This window comes from Mixophyes fleayi, chromosome 9, assembly GCF_038048845.1.
Source record: "Mixophyes fleayi isolate aMixFle1 chromosome 9, aMixFle1.hap1, whole genome shotgun sequence".
In the NCBI taxonomy this organism is placed as follows: domain Eukaryota; kingdom Metazoa; phylum Chordata; class Amphibia; order Anura; family Limnodynastidae; genus Mixophyes; species Mixophyes fleayi.
Window position 1 is genome coordinate 121,396,545 of NC_134410.1, and position 23,190 is coordinate 121,419,734.

At 43.5% G+C, this 23,190-nt stretch overlaps 2 protein-coding genes across 2 annotated transcripts in view; both read right to left on the reverse strand.

Annotated features, from left to right (window-relative positions):
• Positions 1-10,268, reverse strand: part of NPDC1 (neural proliferation, differentiation and control 1) — a 72,366-nt gene extending 62,098 nt beyond the window's left edge. The window contains exon 1 of the mRNA XM_075185381.1: positions 10,082-10,268. Within this exon, the coding sequence (XP_075041482.1) occupies positions 10,082-10,169 (88 nt within the window). The 5' untranslated portion in view covers positions 10,170-10,268. The remainder of the gene's footprint in view (positions 1-10,081) is intronic.
• A 10,969-nt stretch (positions 10,269-21,237) lies between these two features.
• Positions 21,238-23,190, reverse strand: part of ENTPD2 (ectonucleoside triphosphate diphosphohydrolase 2) — a 31,686-nt gene continuing 29,733 nt past the window's right edge. Inside the window, 1 exon segment of the mRNA XM_075185383.1 lies at positions 21,238-22,595. Coding sequence (XP_075041484.1) covers positions 22,392-22,595 — 204 coding nt within the window. The 3' untranslated portion in view covers positions 21,238-22,391.

Consider the following 23,190-nt stretch of genomic DNA (forward strand, 5'->3'; position numbering starts at 1 on the left):
GCCAAAGGACAGCTGCTGCAGTGCCACCTGTGGCCTCTAGATGGAGCCAATCAATTCTTCCAGTGCTTGTTAATTTACCACACCCTCGTAGTGAGTTATAGTCTATGTTAGTGCAAAATATATATACACACATACTGATTATAGATCAGTCTATAGAATACAGCAGCAATTTCTGGTTGAGAAATTGTAAAGGTGGAATATATCAGGGGCAAACACAGGGTTTGTAGAGGGGGGTTTCCACACCACGCCGTCAGTGGGCGTGACCAGCATGCATGGGGGCGTGGCTATAATATTAGACAGTGCTTGGCTGCTCTCAAACTCTTCCTATCCCCATAATATACATGGACAATGCTGTGTGTGCTACTGTTAGGTGCACGCAGCTCTCCCTTTTCAAGCAGAGCCATGTGAAGCGGGGGCAGGGTCCAGCCACCTCAATTATACAGTGCATCAGGCTTAGAGGGGCTTTCCAGGCACTAGGAAACCCCCCACGGTTTGCCTATGCACATATATGAAAATCCTGTTTTTGTACGGTGTTTACATATAAACAGCATAGGGCACTGCGACTAAGCTCCTAAGTGCCTGGTAATCACAGAGAAACCAGTCTGGATATTGCTGAGGGTCTGTTCATATGCGAGCAGGACATTAATACACATTAGTGGGGTTATGCAACGTGAGCCAGGCGCGCTCTCGGTATAATTGCTCATAATCAGTAAACAGCTTGCCCTGTGCGATACATTTCATGAGCGTAAGAGGGGAAACCAGCAACGTCACTGCCATCTAGCGCCGCAGGCTTCTCATTATCATCATCATTTATTTATATAGCGCCACTGATTCCGCAGCGCTGTACAGAGAACTCACTCACATCAGTCCCTGCCCCATTGGAGCTTACAGTCTAAATACCCTAACACACACACACACACAGACAGACGGAGAGACTAGGGTCAATTTTTTAATAGCAACCAATTAACCTACCAGTATGTTTTTGGAGTGTGTGGAGGAAACCGGAGCACCCGGAGGAAAGCCACGCAAACACCTTCCAGCACTTACTGGGTTGAAGTATATACCTGTAAATTCAGCCTAGTTATTGTTATGTATTTTTTTTTGCATTCATAACTTTAAAGGCTTTTATGCATTGATGTCATTTATAGGGATCGGTGATCCCTATTTTTATGTGCGTCGGTATGTGATGAAATTCTGTGTACGTTTGTCCACGGTCTCTTGTACCGTACCGGTCTATGCACAAGCTCTAATGAGCTGCTTGATAAATTTTGAGTGCGTGTATAAAAAAATCTACGGGTGATATCCTGTGATCACAGACAGACATAGAGACAGACACAGAGACAGACACAGAGACAGACACAGAGACAGACACAGAGACAGACACAGAGACAGACACAGAGACTAGGGTCAATTTGTTAGCAGCCAATTAACCTACTAGTATGTTTTTGGAGAGTGGGAGGAAACCGGAGCACCCGGAGGAAACCCACGCAAACACGGGAAGAACATACAAACTCCACACAGATAAGGCCATGGTTGGGAATTGAACTCATGACCCCAGTGCTGTAAGACAGAAGTGCTGACCACTTAGCCACTGCCACCATGGCGGAAAAGTGGGTGTGGCCAGAGTCGTAACGTAAAAATGTAGCGCCTGAAACAGGAAACAAAAATGCCCCCTTCCTAGTCCTCAGTTTTAATTTTAATCAAATAAACCTAAAATATTCATAAACTGCGCCCCCTTCACGTTGCGCCCTGGGCGGTCGCCCCATATCGCACAGCCCTAGTTATTGCCCTGAGTGTGGCTACTATAAGCCAAAAGCATTATCAGCCACCGATAGTAAAGCCACTAGTGGCGATTGGCACTTCTGTGGTGTGGTTGGAATGAGAAGAGACAGGGAATGGTGGAGACATACAAGAGGAACCAGTCATTGTAGTACTAAATAAAATTATATATTGCCATTAAAAACAGATAACAAGAGACTAGGGGCTAGATTTACTAAGCTGCGGGTTTGAAAAAGTGGGGATGTTGCCTATAGCAACCAATCAGATTCTAGCTGTCATTTATTTAGTACATTCTACAAAATGACAGCTAGAATCTGATTTGTTGCTATAGGCAACATCCCCACTTTTTCAAACCCGCAGCTTAGTAAATCTAGCCCTAGGACCAAATGAGCAATGGACAACTGGCAGACAGGCTATGAAGCCGGTTGCAGATTGATAGCAGACAAAACAGAAGGCAAATGTAACTCAGCAACGAAAACACGTGAAAAATTTTAGGTTTGGCGCTGGACGGCCGAACACCAGCAAAACAAAACTGAACGGATTCTGCGAACGACGAGTTATCCGGCTGTATGTGAATGCAGAACGCTCATATTTGTGGTCGGGGCGAAGCTGGCCAAGGACATGGGGATGCTGCGAGAATGCCAAAAATGTCACATAACACAACCTCATGTAACGAGTCTCCATGGAGATTTTCGTGGCAACTATACAAACACCGCAGAGACCATAAAAATACCTGTGACACACAAAAGGGACAGACAGGTTGAACTGGTTGGGAGACCAGTGACAATGAGGCATCCCGGCTGGGCGAGGCCGGGGAAATGTACAGTGGACTTAGACTCAGTGTATGGTGAGCGGTCAGATGTCCAGAAAGAGAGATATGTTCTACATACTGGACAATATCCAAATCAAAGGACAATATTATAAGCGCAAAGAATGTGTTGGAAATGGATCCCAGACTGTGCAATGTTATAAAGTAGTTATGAATCTATCGGACATGTCTGGGGCACTCATGGAAGGCTCAAGCACGTCTCTCTTCATGTTTCTTGATGAATACGAATATGAATTGGAGTTGATTGATCTACTAAGATCACTTGTGCATTATAAAATGGGGCAGCACGGTGCCTCAGTAGTTAGCATGGTGGCTCCGCCTTACTGCACTGGGGTCATGAGTTCGATTCCCAACCATGGCCTTATCTGTGTGGAGTTTGTATGTTCTCCCCGTGTTTGTGCGAGTTTCCTCCGGGTGCTCCAGTTTCCTCCCACACTCCAAAAACATACTGGTAGGTTAATTGGCTGCTAACAAATTGACCTTAGTCTGTGTGTGTGTGTGTGTTAGGGAATTTAGACTGTAAGCTCCAATGGGGCAGGGACGGATGTGAGTGAGTTCTCTGTACTGCGCTGCGGAATTGGTGGCACTATATAAATAGCTGCTGCTGATGATGATAGTGATATTAATACACATCTTCCCACCTGCCTCCCCATTGTTCTCACACATCAGACAAATGCCTACAGTAATTGCATAGAATCTGCAGTGGGTAACTTCAGATGCAAACAATTAATAGGAGTAACAGGGGCGGATTGTGAGGGAAGGAGATAGAGACAACAGAAGGCTGACACACTTAATAGCAACACTCTCCTATATATTTACAGCCATATAATAATTTATAGAAGACTCGGAAGTCTCAGACAGTCCCTGCAAGGCCCACTAGTCCTATAAAATATAACCAACATACATCCTCTGATAACGTAACGCAGCAAAAGACCCTGTAACGTTTATTTTTTTTGCATACTTTTAATGCACTGAGATGTCCTACACCGTATGAAATCATTATTATCATCATAGCATCCAGCCCCCAAGCACGTAGTAGTCCCTTAATATGAGAATCCTGGACATCACTGACCTCATGGCATCAAGAGACACATCAGAAAGAAATCTCTTTAGAGACCCAGAAATAGAACGACCAGATCTTGATCTTACAGTGAATGGATCACGGACAATGACAGCTCAATGATTCTGGTCTGTTTATTTCTCCGTGCGGTGTTAAACCGGACACTTGCGCGCATGTACAGTGAACCAGAGCTTATTTACAAATATTTATATAACATATCCGCAGCAACCAATCAGAAACTTGCTTTTATGGTCTAGCTTGCGCTAGATAGACTCAAGCAACGTGCTGACTGGCTGCTGCGGTCCAACGCCAACGTTCCACCTCAATGCAGTGTTACTAATGAGCCGTGATATGGAACGGGCACCTGGTGACGGCCCTGACAATGGTGGGGAAAGGATACTTTAATTTTCCAATAAGCAGCCCACGTCACAGCCTACCTCAGCGGAACAACCCAGCTGTCATCGCGGGTCCAAGAACATACATCCTAGTCCTGTATCCGGCCAACGTGGACACTGCAAACACCTTCATAATACACTACTAGGAACATCCGTCTAATTGGAGAGTTCTAATTTCCTTATTATAAACTATGGTAAAGAATAATTCACTCACTACTACAAATTAATAAGAACATGAATAAGAATATTAGAAGTCAACTCAAATTTCCACGATATTATATTATATATATATATATATATATATATATATATATATATATATATATATTATCGGAGATCTATGGTTTACGCTTGAACTTATGTTCCACAGGCAGACTGTGACTTACTGCATCCCTATCTTTTAATGCGGATCTTCCATATATCATATTGTACTGTAAAGGCGATGGGCTCCCACCTAGTATATCTAATAAGACAATACTTGGCTTGTTGTTGACGTGGATCGCTGGCTGATATTGGTTGTGGATTCGCGGATGCACAACCTCTGTACAACAACAAGCCGTAAGTATCACCAGAATGGCAGGAGGTGCCAATATATCAACAGAATGCAAAATAACACAGGAAAATGCCAAATTATGCTTAGACAATAGACCAATTACAGACAGGAAGGAATGGGCAGACCGTGGGAACCTCTGTGTTCATTTACTAAGCAGCTAAATCCTTCAAACCTGTATATATAATAAGTAAACACCCCATACCCCTTACTTGCCCCCAATAACACCTGTCTGATGTACCTTTTAATTGTTCTACTCTCTTTTTACGTGGCCCTAGCTAGACAGATTTAAATAAAACATTATGTTATCTATACCTCGCTTGATGACTTAAGGGACTTAACTAACCCTAGAATTTAATTTTGTCTTTATTGGTCTAATGTAAATATTTATGTAAATACCGTCTTACTAAATTCAGCAATCAGAAAAGTTGCCATTGTTTGCCTTCTCCTTTCCCATAATCCCTCAATTGCCGTGCAGAGCCCTGTGGTACGTTTGCTAATCCTCTCAAAAGACAATATCTCCGGGGCCAAGTGGCATAAGATAAGTGTTACCTCATTGTGGGTGGGGTGTGACGTCATTGTGTCTATAAACTTATTTATAACCTGCATAGAGGTAGGACATTAAACTATGTGAAGCATTTACCTCCCCCGGTGCTAGTCACAATTATTTAAATAGACTTTCTGCGGTGCCTTACGGCACAAACAGTTACTGATGCGGATATATCAATATTTTGACCAAACTGTCCAGACATGGGTGTTTAGAAGAAGGCAACCAGACAGCACTGTTGTGGGCAAATTTGTCTAAAGACGAATCAGTCAACCAATCAAATCAGCCAGGGTGTGCATTGAAAACCAGTCTAAAAAATCATCATCATTTATATAGCACCACTAATTCCACAGCGCTGTACAGAGAACTCAGTCCCTGCCCATTGGAGCTTACAGTCTAAATTCCCCAACATACATATACACACATAGACAGACTAGGGTCAATTTTGATAGCAGCCAATTAACCTACCAGTATGTTTTTGGAGTGTGGGAGGAAACTGGAGCACCCGCAGGAAATCCACGCAAGCACGGGGAGAACATACAAACTCCGCACAGATAAGACCATGGTCGGGAATTGAACTCATGACCCCAGTGCTGTGAGGCAGGAGTGCCAACCACTAGGCCACCGTGCACATATTAAGTTGGATATATGAATATGTATTACTGGACATTTACAGAAAAGCAAAATTATAGTACACTCCAACTATAAATGCAGTATATTTTCTTAAAGGAGGACCTGGAGATGGGAAACAAAAGAGGATCTGTCCCACAGCTTGTGCAATATCCACCATTAACATCGTTATAAATAATCCTACACCCTTCCCTAAATAGCGTGACTCCAATTTCAAAACCGCAGTCACGGACAACATTGCACACAGCAATGCAACAGGGGTGTCGATCTAGTATGTTTGTTCAATAGACTAAAAGTTATCACCTCCCCAAAAAAATAACTCAGCAACAAAAACACCAAGGGGGTAAATTTATAAAGCTGCGGGTTTGAAAAAGTGGAGATGTTGCCTATAGCAACCAATCAGGTTCTAGCTGTCGTTTTGTAGAATGTACTAAATAAATAAACAGCTAGATTCTGATTGGTTGCTATAGGCAACATCTCCACTTTTTCAAATTTACCCCCAAGAATTAAAGGATCACCTTCTCAATTTCATTATATTTCGATTGCCAATTCTCAGTTTATACAAACTTGAAAGGGGGGCAGGGGGGTTAGAAGACAGGAAACATGGTAGAGGAAAATAATTTCCTGACGGAGTAAACGAGCCAAGGACAGAGGAAAACACCACACAGCATAGTTGAACAAGTTAAATAAATAGACAGGGACAGAAGAATTAGCACAACATGTCGAAAACAGGTTTTACACCTTCCTCTCTGACTCACTACCATTGAAAGCCAGAACCTCCCTCACACAACAAACATGGAGACAACGGGCTGTGTTGTCAAATGCACACACCTGCACTTCACTATTCAATGGAGGAACCCTGATGCCCGATCTGAACATGTTTGGGTGTAAGGATCTGAGCGACTTTGACAAGGGCCAAATTGTGATGGCTAGAGGACTGGGTCGGAGAATCGCCAAAACGGCAGGTCTTGTGGGGTGTTCACAGTATGCAGTGGTTAGTACCTACCAAATGTGGTCCACGGAAGGACAACCGGTGAACCGGCGACAGGGTCATGGGTGCCCAAGGCTCACTGATGCACGTGGGGAGGGAAGGATGGCCCGTCTGGTCCAATCCCACAGAAGAGCTACTGTAGCACAAATTGCTGAAAAAGTTAATGCTGGCTATGACAGAAAGGTGTCAGAACACACAGTGCATGGCAGCCTGCTGCGTATGTTGTATCTGTGTAGCCACAGACCGGGCAGAGTGCCCATGCTGACCCCTGTCCACCGCTTTTGGCGGGACTGGACCATGGAGCAATGGAAGGTGGCGGCCTGGTCTGAAGAATCACGTTTTCTTTTAGATCATATGGACGGCCAGGTGTGTGTGCGTCGTTCAACCGGGGAAGAGATGACACCACTCTTGAAGAAGACAAGCCAGCGGAGGCAGTGTGATGCTCTGGGCAATGTTCTGCTGGGAAACCTTGGGTACTGGCATTCATGTGGATGTTACTTTGACACGTACCACCTACCTACACATTGTTGCAGACCAAGTACACCCCTTCATGGCAACGGTATTCCCTGATGGCAGTGGCCTCTTTCAGCAGGATAATGCGCCCTGCCACACTGCAGAAATTGTTCAGGAATGGTTTGAGGAACATGACAAAGAGGTCAAGGTGTTGACTTGACCTCCAAATTCCCCAGATCTCAATCCGATTGAGCATCTGTGAGCTGTGCTGGAAAAACAAGTCCGAGCCATAGAGGCCCCACCTCGCAACAACATTAAAACCACCTGCCTAATATAGTAAAACAGCTCTGACCCCTCGAGGCATGGACTCCACAAGACCTCTGAAGGTGTCCTGTGGTATCTGACACCAAGACGTTAGCAGCAGATCCTTTAAGTCCTGTAAGACGCGAGGTGGGGCCTCCATGGCTCGGACTTGTTCGTCCAGCACATCTCACAGATACTCGATCGGAATTTGGAGGCCAAGTCAACAACTTGAACTCTTGGTCATGTTCTTCAAACCATAGTTGGAGCAAACAAATAAACAAAAATAAATAAATCATTAGATTAAATTGAAAAAGAAAGCGCCAGAGGACAAACAAGATTATTTTGTCGATCAAATCAGGTGCTGTGTTATCTACCCTCAGACCTATAATAAAAAAAATAAAAAAAACACCTTAGGAGAGGAATAAGCAGATGGTCAATAGTGATGATTTCGAAGTCAAAATATGTCTGTAACGGCAACTGGTCTATTTCACAACCATCGTTGCTCTTTTCCACAAGAAACGGGAGCACTGTTGATTTTCGCTAGGTTATGATTCCCAGCTATATCCCAAATGTGAATGGACAGTAGTGTGTGAGCTACAGACTGCACCTCCATGCCAAGATGCCCAACAGAATTATGATTAATGCTCCGATAAATTTTATGGCTTTATACCAGCAAACAATGCCCTGATCCTCAGCGAATATTACCTGTGAACGGTTTTAGAATAATCCTATTTGCGCACAAGTGGATTATTCCATATCCAGTCATTTACTGAACTTAGGTTTATCCGATCTAGATATACCGAACATATGCACATTTAGTGATGCCTGCTTATCACACAATACTATAGGTGATGCTGTAGATTGGAGGTAGGCAACCTATGACCCCTCCGGATGAGGAACTACAAGTCCCAGAGGGCCAGGATTGGCCAGCTTTGAGGAGATCAGTGTTGCTCAAGCATTTTTAAAGTTTGGTCCTCAAATGTCGGAGCAATTCTTGGACCCTAAGGGGAAATTCAATTGCCGGCCATGTACCGCCGTACATCACCGCGATGTCCGGGTGAGCGCATTGACGGCCATGACAGCAGTGAATCTCCGCTCAATTTTCCTCTCACCTCCAGCCAACAATTGTGCAATTGTTCTGGGATAGAGGGAAAAAAAACAACTAAAAAATATGGTTCCTAATAAAATGTATTGCATATGTGACGACCACGGAACTCAAAAAACGATTCTGGGAATCCCAATCTATAGGTTGTACACCTCTGCCGTACATTATATTGTTATTACAAGTCACAAGCGACTTCTGTGGCCATTTTAAAGTCCATTTACATAAATGCATCGACCATACAATCATTTATTGTAAAATTCTCTGGTACACCCAGCCATAAACTGACAAAAATTCCAGCACCATAAAATATAAAAAATAAAATACTTTAGACTTTACAGGGATTGCAAACAGCAGACGATGGATTATCCAACACACATAAATTGTCAACATTAAGGACTAAGATGGAAATATTATGCAGTGGGAACCATGCACAATATGGGGGGGTTCCCAAAAACAAAGGCTGATTAACAGTAGGAAATGTGTACGAGGAAATGTTTTCAGGCGGATCAGATATCACTCACAACAGGGAACAATTCTTTCATTTTCAGACCTAGGGACAATGGAGTTTCCTTAAGAAGGATAACAACATTGGCTGTTTATATATATATATATAAACTACAAACCCTTATAATCCAACCAAGTGAGGATGTTGGGGGCTATATCACTAACTGTTGGGAGTACCAAAGACTGACCAATCATAACTCTAAATAAGGATCAGACTCCAATACAATACATAAGATTACTCAGGGGTGCACTAAATCCTTATATTCCAGTTTATCGCTGATAACAATATTACCTCATTATGCACCAAACACTCAGAACAATATTCCTGCCTCACACCTGGCGGCCAATGCTGAATATTTACAGACAAAACTGGGAAAGTGATAGTTAAGAAGTGCTATGTATATATATCGCACCCTGTCCCTTATAAGCCTCTGCCCCCAGACATGTCCTGCATAAACACCCAACACAGTATAAATGTCTATTATGTGCATGATATATAAATAGTAATTAATGCCAGAGAACAATATCCACCCCCATACTCTACTACACTGACACATAATCCTATATCAACACACTACACCACCCATAATACCAAAACATATGTCAGACACTAGTACAGCCATGCACAAGATGTACACAAGGATGCATCCTGTGGTGCCAGGGAGGAGAAAGCCAAGTCATGTATTTGTATAATAAAATAATAATAATAATAATAATAATAATAATAATAATAATAATAATAAATATTTATATATATATATATACAGAGAGATTTTCATTTTCTTAAACATATATAATTGCTAATATAATCCCCAATAACACATGATCGTGCATAGATAGCGAGGAAGATTAAATGCAATCTGCAGTAATGAATGCACCATGTTGTCCCATCCACCTGTCCGCCCAGGATCACCCCCTCCCGGGCTCTCTCTCACCTGGGCTCCCAGCACACAGCCGGAGCAGCAGCAGACAGCAGCACACGGCGGTCCCCAGGGGGATCCCCGATCTTTGCAGCCCCCCCATCTCTCAGACAGATCCGGGGAGACGCTCCATAGTGTCCCGGGCCCGGAGCAATGACTGACAGCAGGAGAGGCCGGGAGCGCGCACTGACAGGAGGAGAGGCCGGGAGCGCGCACTGGCAGGAGGAGAGGCCGGGAGCGCGCTCTGGCAGAGGGAGAGGCCGGGAGCGCGCTCTGGCAGGAGGAGAGCACGTGGGCGCGCAGTGACAGGAGTGGAACGCGGGAACTCGCACGGGCAGGAACAGGGCACGGGAGCGCGCCCTGTCAGGAGGAGAGCCCGGGAGCGCGCACTAGACATGCTCATTGAGATAGATGATAATTATTATATCATTATATAATATAATATATATTATATAATAATATTATTATATAATAATAAGAATAATAATATGATATTAATATTATATTATATATATAATATCATTATGATTATTAGACGGAGATATAGTGCAGACATTATATTCACCACCTCAGCCTCATTATTATATTTGAGTATATAGGCAATTCCTATTAATAAATGTCATCATAATAATTATTTTTCACCACTTTTACAGAACCATAAGTTCAAATTTTAGCACTTGGGGCGAGAAGGAAAACTACTGTCACCCTCCCTAGATCTCAATTTTAACCAAATGAACCTAAAATATTAATAAACTGTGCCCCCCTCTTCAGCATTGTGCCCCTCTCAGACACACAAGAGCCCTGGCAAGAATGTGTGGTAAAAAATGATCATAAAATCCAGATTAATATACTATATACCAGACCACACAGGAGATGTTCTTGAGATACATGATATTAATGGCCGCTTTTGACTTTTTATTGGATTCTAAGTAGCCTTTTGGCTAATGTCACTCAGCCTCTTAGCTGTGGAAATGTTGGTTTGATGCATCATTATCATCACCATTTATTTATATAGCGCCACCAATTCTGCAGCGCTGTACAGAGAACTCACTCACATCAGTCCCTGCCCCATTGGAGCTTACAGTCTAAATTCCCTAATACACACAGACAGACACACACACAGACAGACAGAGACTAGGGTCAATTTGATAGCAGCCAATTAACCTACCAGTATGTTTTTGGAGTGTGGGAGGAAACCCACGCAAACAAGGGGAGAACATACAAACTCCACACAGATAAGGCCATGGTCGGGAATTGAACTCATGACCCCAGTGCTGTGAGGCAGAAGTGCTAACCACTGAGCCACCATGCTGCCCTTTGTGTATACCAGGCTTGGCTAACCTGCGGCACTCCAGGTGTTGTGAAACTACAAGCCCCAGCATGCTTTGTCAATAGATAGCAGCTTATTGCTGGAAGGGTATGCTGGGACTTGTAGTTTCACAAACACCTGGAGTGCCACAGGTTAGCCAAGTCTGGTATACAGATATAATGGAAAGGCCTGGGCCAATGAGGTACACCAAGCATATTAAAAGCAGGGCTGCCACACTGGTGTGGCTCACATTATAATTAAGGAAATATCATCCCAGCCTGGGTCTTGTTTAAAAATGCTGGGGTCCTATGGTTGCCTTAAATTATGGCTGCAAAAGGAGACCTCAGTCATTTTGAAAGGTGTGATTGTTGGGGTGTGTTTGGCAGTAGCTTCGGGGTCCAAGATAACTTGACTTGCTAATGTTCCACATTTAAGGCACGACGTGGAACTTCTAGAGAAAAACACCAAAGGCAATGGACCACCGAGCATTGGAGGAAGGTCAGACGAAGATCCTGTGTGAAATTAAAGTACACCATTACTGCTTCCATGTCAATAAAGAAAATAATAGAAGTCAGTTTTTGATAATCAAATGCACTTATTTATTTGATCACCAGGAAGTGCTACAATCTCTATGTAAAAGCAGAAACTTTGGCAGGTGAGCCCAGACCAGTCAACTTTGCGTTAACACCATGCCAAGGGAAAAGAAAAAAAAAGACGTGCAATAATCTCAGATAAGCAATTGTTGCTGCTCATCAGTCTGGAAAGCTTTATAAGTGCCATTTACAAACAATTTGAAATCCATCATTCTACAGTTACAAACAGAGAACATTATTATAGTCAGTTGCCAATCTTGCCAGGAGTGGGGCGTTCCCAGCAAATTCAGACAAAGATCAGACCCGTATAATGTTCTGAAAAATCACAAAGCTTCACCCAGGGATCTACAGAGCTGTGCCAATAAAAGTAAATATGTTCATGACTCTACTATCGGATAAAGTCTGAACAAGGAAGGACAGCCAAGAAAAAGTCCCTTCTCTCCAAAAAAGACATTGCAGGATGGCTTAAGTTTGTAAAATTGCATCTGAACGAAACACAAGACTTCTGGAACACAACCAATATAAATAAAACCCCTAAATGCACCTTTTCCAACCATTAATTTAAAATTAGTTATTTTTCCATGTGGATGCATATTTGGGTACAGCAAGTCTGCACTTAGCAAGGAGCGCCCCTGATCCACCCAGCCCCTCTCTTCAAACAATGCAAAATGTTGCACCCCTGACAGCCACGTTAGCCTGCAAATCCATGCGCTTCCCCTTAAAAATGGGTGAATTTGGGTAAAATAGGAGTGGGGCGACACAATAGTATTGGCAGTTTTGCACTTAGCATAAAAGACCTTTTAGTAACAGCGAGAGCTCGTTCAAATCTTTGCGTTTGCCTGTAAGGAAACTGCATTGAAACCGAAAAGTGAACGAGAAAGAGAGGCTATCATACAGATCAGGAATTCCTATGACTGTTCTATACTTCCCCTAATAATGAGACGGCTTTATGTTTTCCCAAATACTAAAGCAAAGTACCATCATCAGCATTTATTTATATAGCGCCATTAATTCCGCAGCGCTGTACAGAGAACGCACTTACATCAGTCCCTGCCCCATTGGAGCTTACAGTCTAAATTCCCTAACATACACACACACACACACACACACACACACACACACACACACACACACAGAGACTAGGGTCAATTTTGATAGCAGCCAATTAACCTACCAGTATGTTTTTGGAGTGTGGGAGGAAACCAAAGCACATGGAGGAAACCCACGCAAACACGGGGAGAACATACAAACCACACAGATAAGGCCATGGTTGGGAATCAAACTCATGACCCTAGTGCTGTGAGGCAGAATTGCTAACCACTGAGCCACCGTGTTGTGAGTAAGACACCCCTTGACAAGTGCAGCCACACACTCCACTATCATACACATAAAAACATTTATAGAGGAGAGACAGCATACTACCCCCAAACCAATCCATTCCCAGCTATCCTCCAGCCCTCCACCCCTCCACCCCCCCTTCCACATTCTGTGCCTGCCCCCCAATGCACCCCACTTATCAGCCATGTCACATGATCCCTCAGTGCATCTCTTTCTGTAACTGCAATGTAATGTAATGGAATATTTGTGCTGTAAAGCTGCAAATACTAAAATCCTAGAAAGGGAAATATTTGATCTCTTAGGTTTCTCGCCTTAGTATTACAGCTGGTGGCATTTATGTAACTAAATCCAAGTTAATTCATTTGTTAAATAGTAATTACTGATTAAAAAGGGAAGTTGTGCAGAATGTTTTAGGGAGCCAGACGGGCAGGTTTATTTTCTAAGGATTAGGTAAAAAACCCTATTTTGGCTTCTCATTCAAACAGTGCAGACCCTGCACACGTTTTATTTTGAGTTTTCATCTATGTGTTTGAGTATATTAACCAGTGCTTAAGTTAATGTATTTATGTATCATATTTAGAAAGTGTGCAATATAAAGTGACCTGAAATATATCATACACCAATATTGATCAAAGTATGTGACAGCTTTCACTGTAAAGTATGTAAAGTATGTATTGTGTAACACTGCATGGTGATGTCCAGCAGTGTGTGACACAACCTGCACTGCAAACTGTTGTCTATGGCATGCAGTGGGCCCTGCAACTGGCACCGTAGTGTGTTGGGTGAGTGTGTTGAGCGACCAAGTGAGTTCCGCAGTGCGTTGAGCAACCAAGTGAGTTCCGCAGTGCGTTGAGCGACCAAGTGAGTTCCGCAGTGTTTTGAGCGACCAAGTGAGTTCCGCAGTGTTTTGAGCGACCAAGTGAGTTCCGCAGTGCGTTGAGCGACCAAGTGAGTTCCGCAGTGCGTTGAGCGACCAAGTGAGTTCCGCAGTGTTTTGAGCGACCAAGTGAGTTCCGCAGTGTTTTGAGCGACCAAGTGAGTTCCGCAGTGCGTTGAGCGACCAAGTGAGTTCCGCAGTGCGTTGAGTGACCAAGTGATTTCCACAGTGCTTTGAGCGACCAAGTGAGTTCCGCAGTGCGTTGAGCAACCAAGTGAGTTCCGCAGTGCGTTGAGCGACCAAGTGAGTTCCGCAGTGCGTTGAGTGACCAAGTGAGTTCTGCAGTGCGTTGAGCGACCAAGTGAGTTCCGCAGTGTTTTGAGCGACCAAGTGAGTTCCGCAGTGCGTTGAGTGACCAAGTGATTTCCACAGTGCTTTGAGCGACCAAGTGAGTTCCGCAGTGCGTTGAGCAACCAAGTGAGTTCCGCAGTGCGTTGAGCGACCAAGTGAGTTCCGCAGTGCGTTGAGTGACCAAGTGAGTTCTGCAGTGCGTTGAGCGACCAAGTGAGTTCCGCAGTGTTTTGAGCGACCAAGTGAGTTCCGCAGTGCGTTGAGCGACCAAGTGAGTTCCGCAGTGCGTTGAGCGACCAAGTGAGTTCCGCAGTGTTTTGAGCGACCAAGTGAGTTCCGCAGTGTTTTGAGCGACCAAGTGAGTTCCGCAGTGCGTTGAGCGACCAAGTGAGTTCCGCAGTGCGTTGAGCGACCAAGTGAGTTCCGCAGTGCGTTGAGCGACCAAGTGAGTTCCGCAGTGCGTTGAGCGACCAAGTGAGTTCCGCAGTGCGTTGAGCGACCAAGTGAGTTCCGCAGTTTACCTAGCACAGGACTACGAGACAAGAAAAACTGGTGCATGGACTGAGCTACAGCCTGAGCGGCTCATTATGAAAAGAGCTGGGAGCGATATAGATCATCACTGAGCAACACACGTCTTAGTGGTGTCCTGTTCTGTTCTATAGAAAATGCTGTTCTAACATATTGGTGACATTGGGATCATATCTATAGTTCCCTCCCGTCTCTATACCTATTCTTCTGCTACAACTTCACTGTACCAGCATAACAGCTGTGCTTGGAGCTTTTGGAGTGCTGGGGATATATTTACTAAACTACGGGTTTGTAAAAGTGGAGATGTTGCCTATAGCAGCCAATCAGATACTAGCTGTCATTTATTTAGTACATTCTACAAAATGACAGATAGAATCTGATTGGTTGCTATGGGCAACATCTCCACTTTTTCAAACCCGCAGTTTTAGTAAATATACACCCCCGGTATTATTCATTTATTGTTCTGTACTGTTTTACCCTGTATGGTCTACTGTTTATATTCTGTACGGCGCTGCGGAAATCTTGTGATGCCCTATAAATAAAGGATAGTAATAATACTGTATGGTAAACATTGGCTGGCCTCAGAGTTCAGCAGCAGAATCAGACGGCTCAGTGATTGCTGTGGACATACTGTTATTGGCCTTTGTGCTCTTCCACCTGCACTAATGAGCCCCAGTGACACTGGAAGAGAGCTGGCTGCTCAACGTGTGACCATATTAGGCATATCAGTATCCGCTGGAATTACCTGGCTGCATACATACATATTCTCTGAAATGACTGAATAGCCTATCAGAATCTTGTTGTCAAAATATTGTTAGAAGGTTATAAGCAAGATAGATAACAAGAGCCTAATGTCCAGTTTTATTAATAAAGATAACATTGCAGCTACCTATTTTTCTTGCACACATACAAGTATTTTAATCGTGGCTGTGTTGTCTGCATGTATATTAAATATTTAGTTGTCTCACACTGCCCCCTAGTGATGAATCAATGTGCAACATATGAAAATACAAGTTAACCCGTGCATGATACTCATGCATTCTAGTCAAATCAAGCTACTTAAGGTGTTAAAAAGGGTCTTGTCATGCATTTGGGCCATAGCCCAGGCCTCCTCAGGGGAAGAGCGTTACTTCCCGACGTAAGCGCCCTTTTTTAATGTGGTTTTGTCCACATGTCACCACCTCATCATTCTTCTCCATCACCTCATCCTTCATTTTCATTGCCACATCTATCCAGATGTCTATCCAGACACAGGGATCTCTCTCAGCGGTCCTGAGTATCACACTCCTCTCACTCTATCACCCCCGGCAACCACCAACCACTCCCCACTGTCACCCCCGGCAACCACCAACCACTCCCAACTGTCACTTCTCCTTCAAGAAATATATATATATTTTTTAAATCTTTATAAACACTTTTAACAATTAACAAATTAAATTAACAAATTAAAAACATCTTAGTATACCAAATTTCAGCCCTTTCTGAATTTTTTTTTCCACACACACTAAGAATTTAGTAGGTCAGTGTATAACTCCGCCCAGCAGGTGGCGCTGCAGCTTGGTTATATTTTTTCCACACACACACAGACAGACTAACACACGCCACTAGACATTTATATTATAGATATTGCGGTATCCAAATTTAATCTTCCTGTCAAAAAGCACTTGGAACCTGTACAAGCAGATAAACTAACATTTGGTACAAACGCTGAAACATTGCTATGTATAATATCTGGAGCAAACGTGAGGTTCCTAGTTCACACTTCGATGAAATTGTGACTGTCGCATCTATTGTGGCAAGGGGTGATCCCAATGGATTGCAGTGAGATTTCCCCTTTAACACTCTTCTCCTTTACAGTCCATATAAGTCACTATCCGATCCATTCAACTTCAGTATTTGCGGCAGCTTTAGGAGGCCATCTGCAGGAACAGTCAATATAACAACAGTGAAATGTTTAGGCTGTCAGTACCAGCAGTCTTAGACGTCATTGGTCGGCCCCCAACACTCCGCAGCCACTGATTGGTGGATTTCCCAAATAGAATCCTCAGCAGAACCCAGCTGTGCTCAGCCTCAGGGTACAGATGACATAAGTCCCCTCTCAGGTGTTACCACCAACCTCCAGTACTGATGGCACATGGGGGGAATCACTAATCGGCCACTATAAGAACCTGCTGAGTCCCTGAGTATCAATTGTGTCCAACATCCATACTGCGGCTCCTGCACTATACTAGGAGCAGCTATTCATGTTTCTTCAACTCCTGTGTCCAACGTCCCCGACAGCCGCCACCCGTACCTGCATGTCCATATCCTCGTACTGGAATCCCTGGTGAAGTCCGGTGTGGGTCTTAAACTCTGCGCTAGTGGATTTGGTTGCGTCAGTCCCACCTTCTAGTTTTTGTCACCTGTGTGTGTACTTCACTACACTCGCTGTCTATCTCTGTTCTACAGGGTTAATCATCATCATCATTTATATAGCGCCAGCAAATTCCATAGCGCTTTACAATTGGGAACAAACCTTAATAAAACAATACTGGGTAATACATACAGACAGAGAGGCTAGAGAACCCTGCTCGCAAGCTTACAATCTATGGGACAATGGGAGTTTGACACACAAGGGCATGTGCTACATCATATTGCACATTGGACCAGCTAAAATGCAAAGGTAAAAGTATTGAGTGGGCTTTGTGTGTAGCAATGTTGGTCAGAGGGTTGTTGCCTTGTGTTAGCTGTGTAGAGGGCAGGCGCGGGCTGGGAGAGTGATGGCCGGGGGGCACACAGACGGCCGCATCGCATAAAACGGGAATGCGGCCACGTCATTGATGACATCATCCGCCTGTGTGCTGACGCAGCCGCATCCGCGGCCGCCGGTGAAAATTTTCTATATTGCACCTGAGGGGCGGCCGGCCGGCCAGCCCCCGTGCCCCCCGGGCCAGCCCGCCCCTGGTAGAGGGTAGGAATAGGGGAGATTAAGATGGTGGTAGAGGAATATTATAAGCTTGTCTGAAGAGGTGGGTTTTCAGAGAACGCTTGAAGGTTTGAAGACTAGAAGAAAGTCTGACTGTGCGAGGGAGGGAATTCCACAAAGTGGGTGCAGCCCGAAAAAAGTCCAGTAACTGGGAATGGGAGGATGTGATGAGAGTGGAGGAGAGATGCAGATCTTGTGCATAACGGAGGTGTCGTGTAGGGAGATATTTTGACACAAGTGAGGAAATGTATGTTGGTGCAATTTTGTTGACGGCCTTGTCAACTCCGTTGTATCCATTTGTTTATTGCCTAAACAGTACCTCATTGCATAATAGGCACTGCTCAACAAGTGCCAACACATACAGACACATACCTCATTACAGACACAAGCCTTCATTAATAGAATAGAATTAATTAACTGAATTTATCATGTTCTGGAGTGATGTAGAGATTAGTGAAGAAATACTAAAGGAAGAAAAATATAAATGTAACTCATGTGCCAAGGATCACACTTTGATCCTTGGCACATCCGCAAATCTCTAATTATTTTTGTTCTGTTCTGTGATGCTAAATAATGTATGAAAACTGTGCCCTTCTCCTTTAATCTACCTTATGTCAGTGTGAAGGGCTGCCGTCAGATTGGCCAGCAGGGCAATGCCACACTCTAGTCATACACAGCCTTCGCCAGCTTTGACCATGCAATGCCAACATAGTCTGTCTGCCGTAGCTTCCTTCTTAGTAGCCATACGCCAAGAACTGCTGCCATGCATAGCTATACCCGTCACTGGCTTCAGCTGATCCACTCAGCTCTGACAAGACTATACGTTGTATGGTAAAGAATTGGCACATACTGTTTTATCACCTTTATACCAGTCATAAACAAGCAGGAAAACACCCACTGAATATGCTCATTTTATGCCTTCTGTTTCTCAATAACCAATTGTCCCATTAAGAACAAAGGACTCTGGTTTCTTTCACCTGCAAAAAAAGAAATTAAAATCTGCATTTTAAACCAGGGCGACCTATTCTTACATGCTGTTTGATATTGGCACTACCATTGCCGAGGATACACAAATCTGAAAACCTTCTGTTGAGGTGTAGTACCTCATTGTTGCATGCAGGTGTCAGTGTTGCTCTCCCTGCAGAGGTGTAATCGGTGTGAGGCTCTCCATAGACTGCAAGAGCAACACTGCCACCTGCAGGTTATAACAGGCTAAGGACATCTTAACAATACTACAGTCATTGTAAACAACACAGTATATATCTTGCTGATATTTCCCTTTTAAAACAATGCAGATTAATACAGGAAATTTGCATACACGCCAAGTGCTTTATATTCAGTCCTCATGTGACAGATTCCACATTATTTACATGCAAAACATCAGTAAACATCTGCAGGTTACATACATATTATAGTTGATTTACCGGATTATTACTTGGAACTAGCATATATAAACGATCTACAGACGCTAGCTGCAAATTTCCATTTAAACAGCACGTCTCCACGACACTGGGATGGCAGCCATCTTGTAAGCTGAACCAATATTCCTGAGAGTCCAGCATATAAAATTCTCCAGCTATGTCACCGAGGCACTTCATGACTAATATTCCTGAGGTACTAGATCCTAGAGAATGGATAGCAGGGCATTGGCTTGAATACAGGTTCACCTCAGAAAATGGCTGCCTATTCTGTGCGGAGTCTTGGCGCTCGATGACTGGTTGCTATTGGTTACAACGCAGTTACTCTCTTTATTAGAGAAGCCTTTTCATAATTTGACTTGCCCCCCGTCGTGCTTTGATCGAGGGAACAGGGAAGCTCGCATTGAAATATATTTTACCACTGAAAGTCAGGCTTTCCCATCCATATAACAGATTAATGTAGAATGGCTCAAGGACCATTCGTTCACTCCCGTCTCCCATTCTCACCGAAGCTCAGGGGAGTACGGTGCTCGGAGTATAATATTATCTAAGCCAATAGCAGAGGTTAATAATGTGACAGTAAATCACACTTGGGGTGAAGGATTTAGACTATATTCCAGTGATTTGTAATTTTTTTTTGTTTATTGCAGTTACCTGGGGTATGAGGTTTGCATATTAATAAGTGATCCAGAGATAGCACAAAACAAGTATGTGGTGAGAGGGGCAATGACGTTATCACTGCCATGGGGCAAGGTAGTTTTATTTCCCCCAGACTATAATGACACAGGATGAAATAATCTGGTACCAGAGAAGGATTCTAGTGTAGTTTAATTGAAGCACAAGGTGTGTGCTCTAATCACCCAGCACGGTCACTGCTGGGGTCATTTTGGACCTTTCCCTATAGGCCATAAAGACCCTTAGAGGGGGTAAGGGTTTACAGGCCACTGTACGCCAAAGCTAGGATGGGTGGAGGGAGGTTCGTTGACATCCCCAACCCCTACAATGGGGAACAAACCAAGATCCGTGGAGTTGGAGCGTAATCAACCAAGTCAATGTCAGTACACAGCTAATCAAGCGCAAGTTGGTTAGGTAAAGACAACCACAATAATTAGGCACGGAAAACAGGAAGCTGCTGGGTTTAAACAGCCAAATGCTTCCTAGGATTGGCCACCAATTTGGAACAGGTGACGCTCACCGAGTAACTAGATAACCTTGATAATAGTCTCTCAAGATCCGCAGTTCAGAGTGACTCAGCGGCAGACACACAGAGCAACTACATCCTACCCACAAACCAGGGTCCGAGACCCCCCCAGGTTCTGTTCCTGACCCAGGATATTGTGGTTTTATGCAGCTAAACGCACTGTACCATCCACTAACATACGTCAATATAACTCCGCGTAGGTTCTAAATTCTACAATTATCCACAATTCACTGACAGAGAAAAAAAAAAAAAAAAAAAGGACACTTTGTACTGGTCCTGACACAGCTGCTTTTCAGGATGCCCCTAATGTGAACATCAATAGCTAAAATATGACCACAAAGGATCTGTCACTTTTCAGCGCTGTCCTGGCCACGCCTCCAGACCATCATTCTCCGCCCCCAATGTCTTCCTACAGATGCCCGTCATTAGGCCACACCCCCATGGTATTGTATTGTGAAAGGGTTATCACACCACCCCAGTTAGATTGAGAGGAGGGGTCAGAGGGGGGCGATTCAGGGTGGGATGGAAGAATAATGGAACTGTACTGAATGATTAGCGCTGCACGTAGACCCATTATAGAAACTAGGCAAGTCCTGTAACAAGGATATTTTTATACACAGATCATGTTTACATTAGACAGCTATAAAGAGAAAATAAAAAAATACAGTGTTTGAGTCCCTTTAAATACTCCTATGCAATGTTTTCTTATACAACAAACCATGAAGTCTATATATACAGTGTGTGTATGTATATTATATATATATTTTTATAAGAGTCCCAATTTCTCAACTCTTTCCTCATTTACTCCCTAAGAGACAAAAGGGTATATTTACTAAACTGCGGCTTTGAAAAGCGGAGATGTTGCCTATAGCAACCAATCAGATTCTAGCTGTCATTTTGTAGAATGTACTAAATAAATGCTAACTAGAATCTGATTGGTTGCTATAGGCAACATCTCCACTTTTCAAAGCCGCAGTTTAGTAAATATACCCCAAAGTTTTAAAGATTTCGTGGACAAGGCATAGGTAACCAAAAACGTATGTACTTAACTGTGTCTATGACGCATGTTAGACATTGTTTACAGGCTATGAACAAAACCAGAGAGCTGTGTCCTTCTACACTTTTCGTCCCAATTACCTCAGTACCAAGAGAGTATGGTTAGTGATTATCATGTAACACCTTTATAGAAGCTAAGTACAGTTCTGTGAATGTTTTTTTTCATACACTAGCGTAATAATTACCCCACATGTTCTCACAAAGGAAATCAACAATACATGGCCAAATATATGTATTGTCTGACCCACAAATAGTGGCCCAGACATATTGTGTTACATCTTAAAAACATCTTTATACATTATTCCAGTGTGTGTGTGTAATCGTGTAGTGGTTTGGTGCTATAGAAGATTCACATTTAGTAAACTAGACACTTTTGAAAAACTCATCGATTGTTTTGCCTGTATGAAAACCTTGTGCGCAAGACGTGAACTAGTGGCCTCACTTCCGGGAAAGACGTAAAAACACTCCAATAGATAAATTAGGCTATAAAATGTCAGAGTGGGGGCTTTTCATCCTCCGAAGAGAAGACGAAACGTAGATGTCGAGTTCATTATCACGCCCCCGGGGAACGCCATCTAGAAATAATTGTTCCGCTCCACGTGGAGGGGGTGGGCTTGTTTAAGCTGTAAAATACTCCATTTTGTCGAGGTCCACTAAGTAAGACTCGGACGATTGCCCCCAAGCAGGAATCATATGGTTTGTTGCTGTTTGCTCGACCTGTACGTGCTAAAAAGGATGATCAGCGACAGGACAATAAGGACGACGAAGAGGAAGATGAGAGTTGCCCAGGAGTTGACATTGGTGGCTTTGAGAATGGAGACTTCCTCGGCGGGGATCATGTTTGTGAGGTTCAGCATGTACCCCAGGGCCCAGCCGATAGAGGTGTCTCCAGCCTGACGAACAAAAAAACAACAAGATTATCGTCATCATCACCTCACATAGTAACGCAACACAATCATCCTCTCACGTAACAAAGCATTTTAAAATAAACATGGCAAAACTGAGGGAAGTAAGGAAGGACAGATTGGCTTTAAATTAACTCCTTCGCTGCCATAGGTCTGCTGACCTTTTTGCACCAGTTTTCAAATTTTTTGCCTGCACCAATAAAAATGTTGCAATAGTCTGGGAGATGAGAGATAAGTGAGGCACAGATTGCACAATAAAGCCAGCTCCCTCTGTACCTACCAACGGACCCAACATTTTACTGCAGGCTTCCGTTTTAATGGATGAGTGTCCCATTTTTTTCAAAATGAAAAGTTAGCACAGCACCATCTACAGTCTGTGAATATGTACTGCATGTCATTGGTTTAGTGTCATCCTATGTAGCCAGCTATTTATTATGAAGTGATAACTGCAGGGTGATAAATCACGTCTCCCTAGATTCTAATGCCTCATCCAAAAGGACCAAGACCCTTGGCTGTCTTATAAAGGAAACATTTAAAACGTAAAAAGGAAGCTGTATTGTACAACATGTGTAAAATTCTGCCG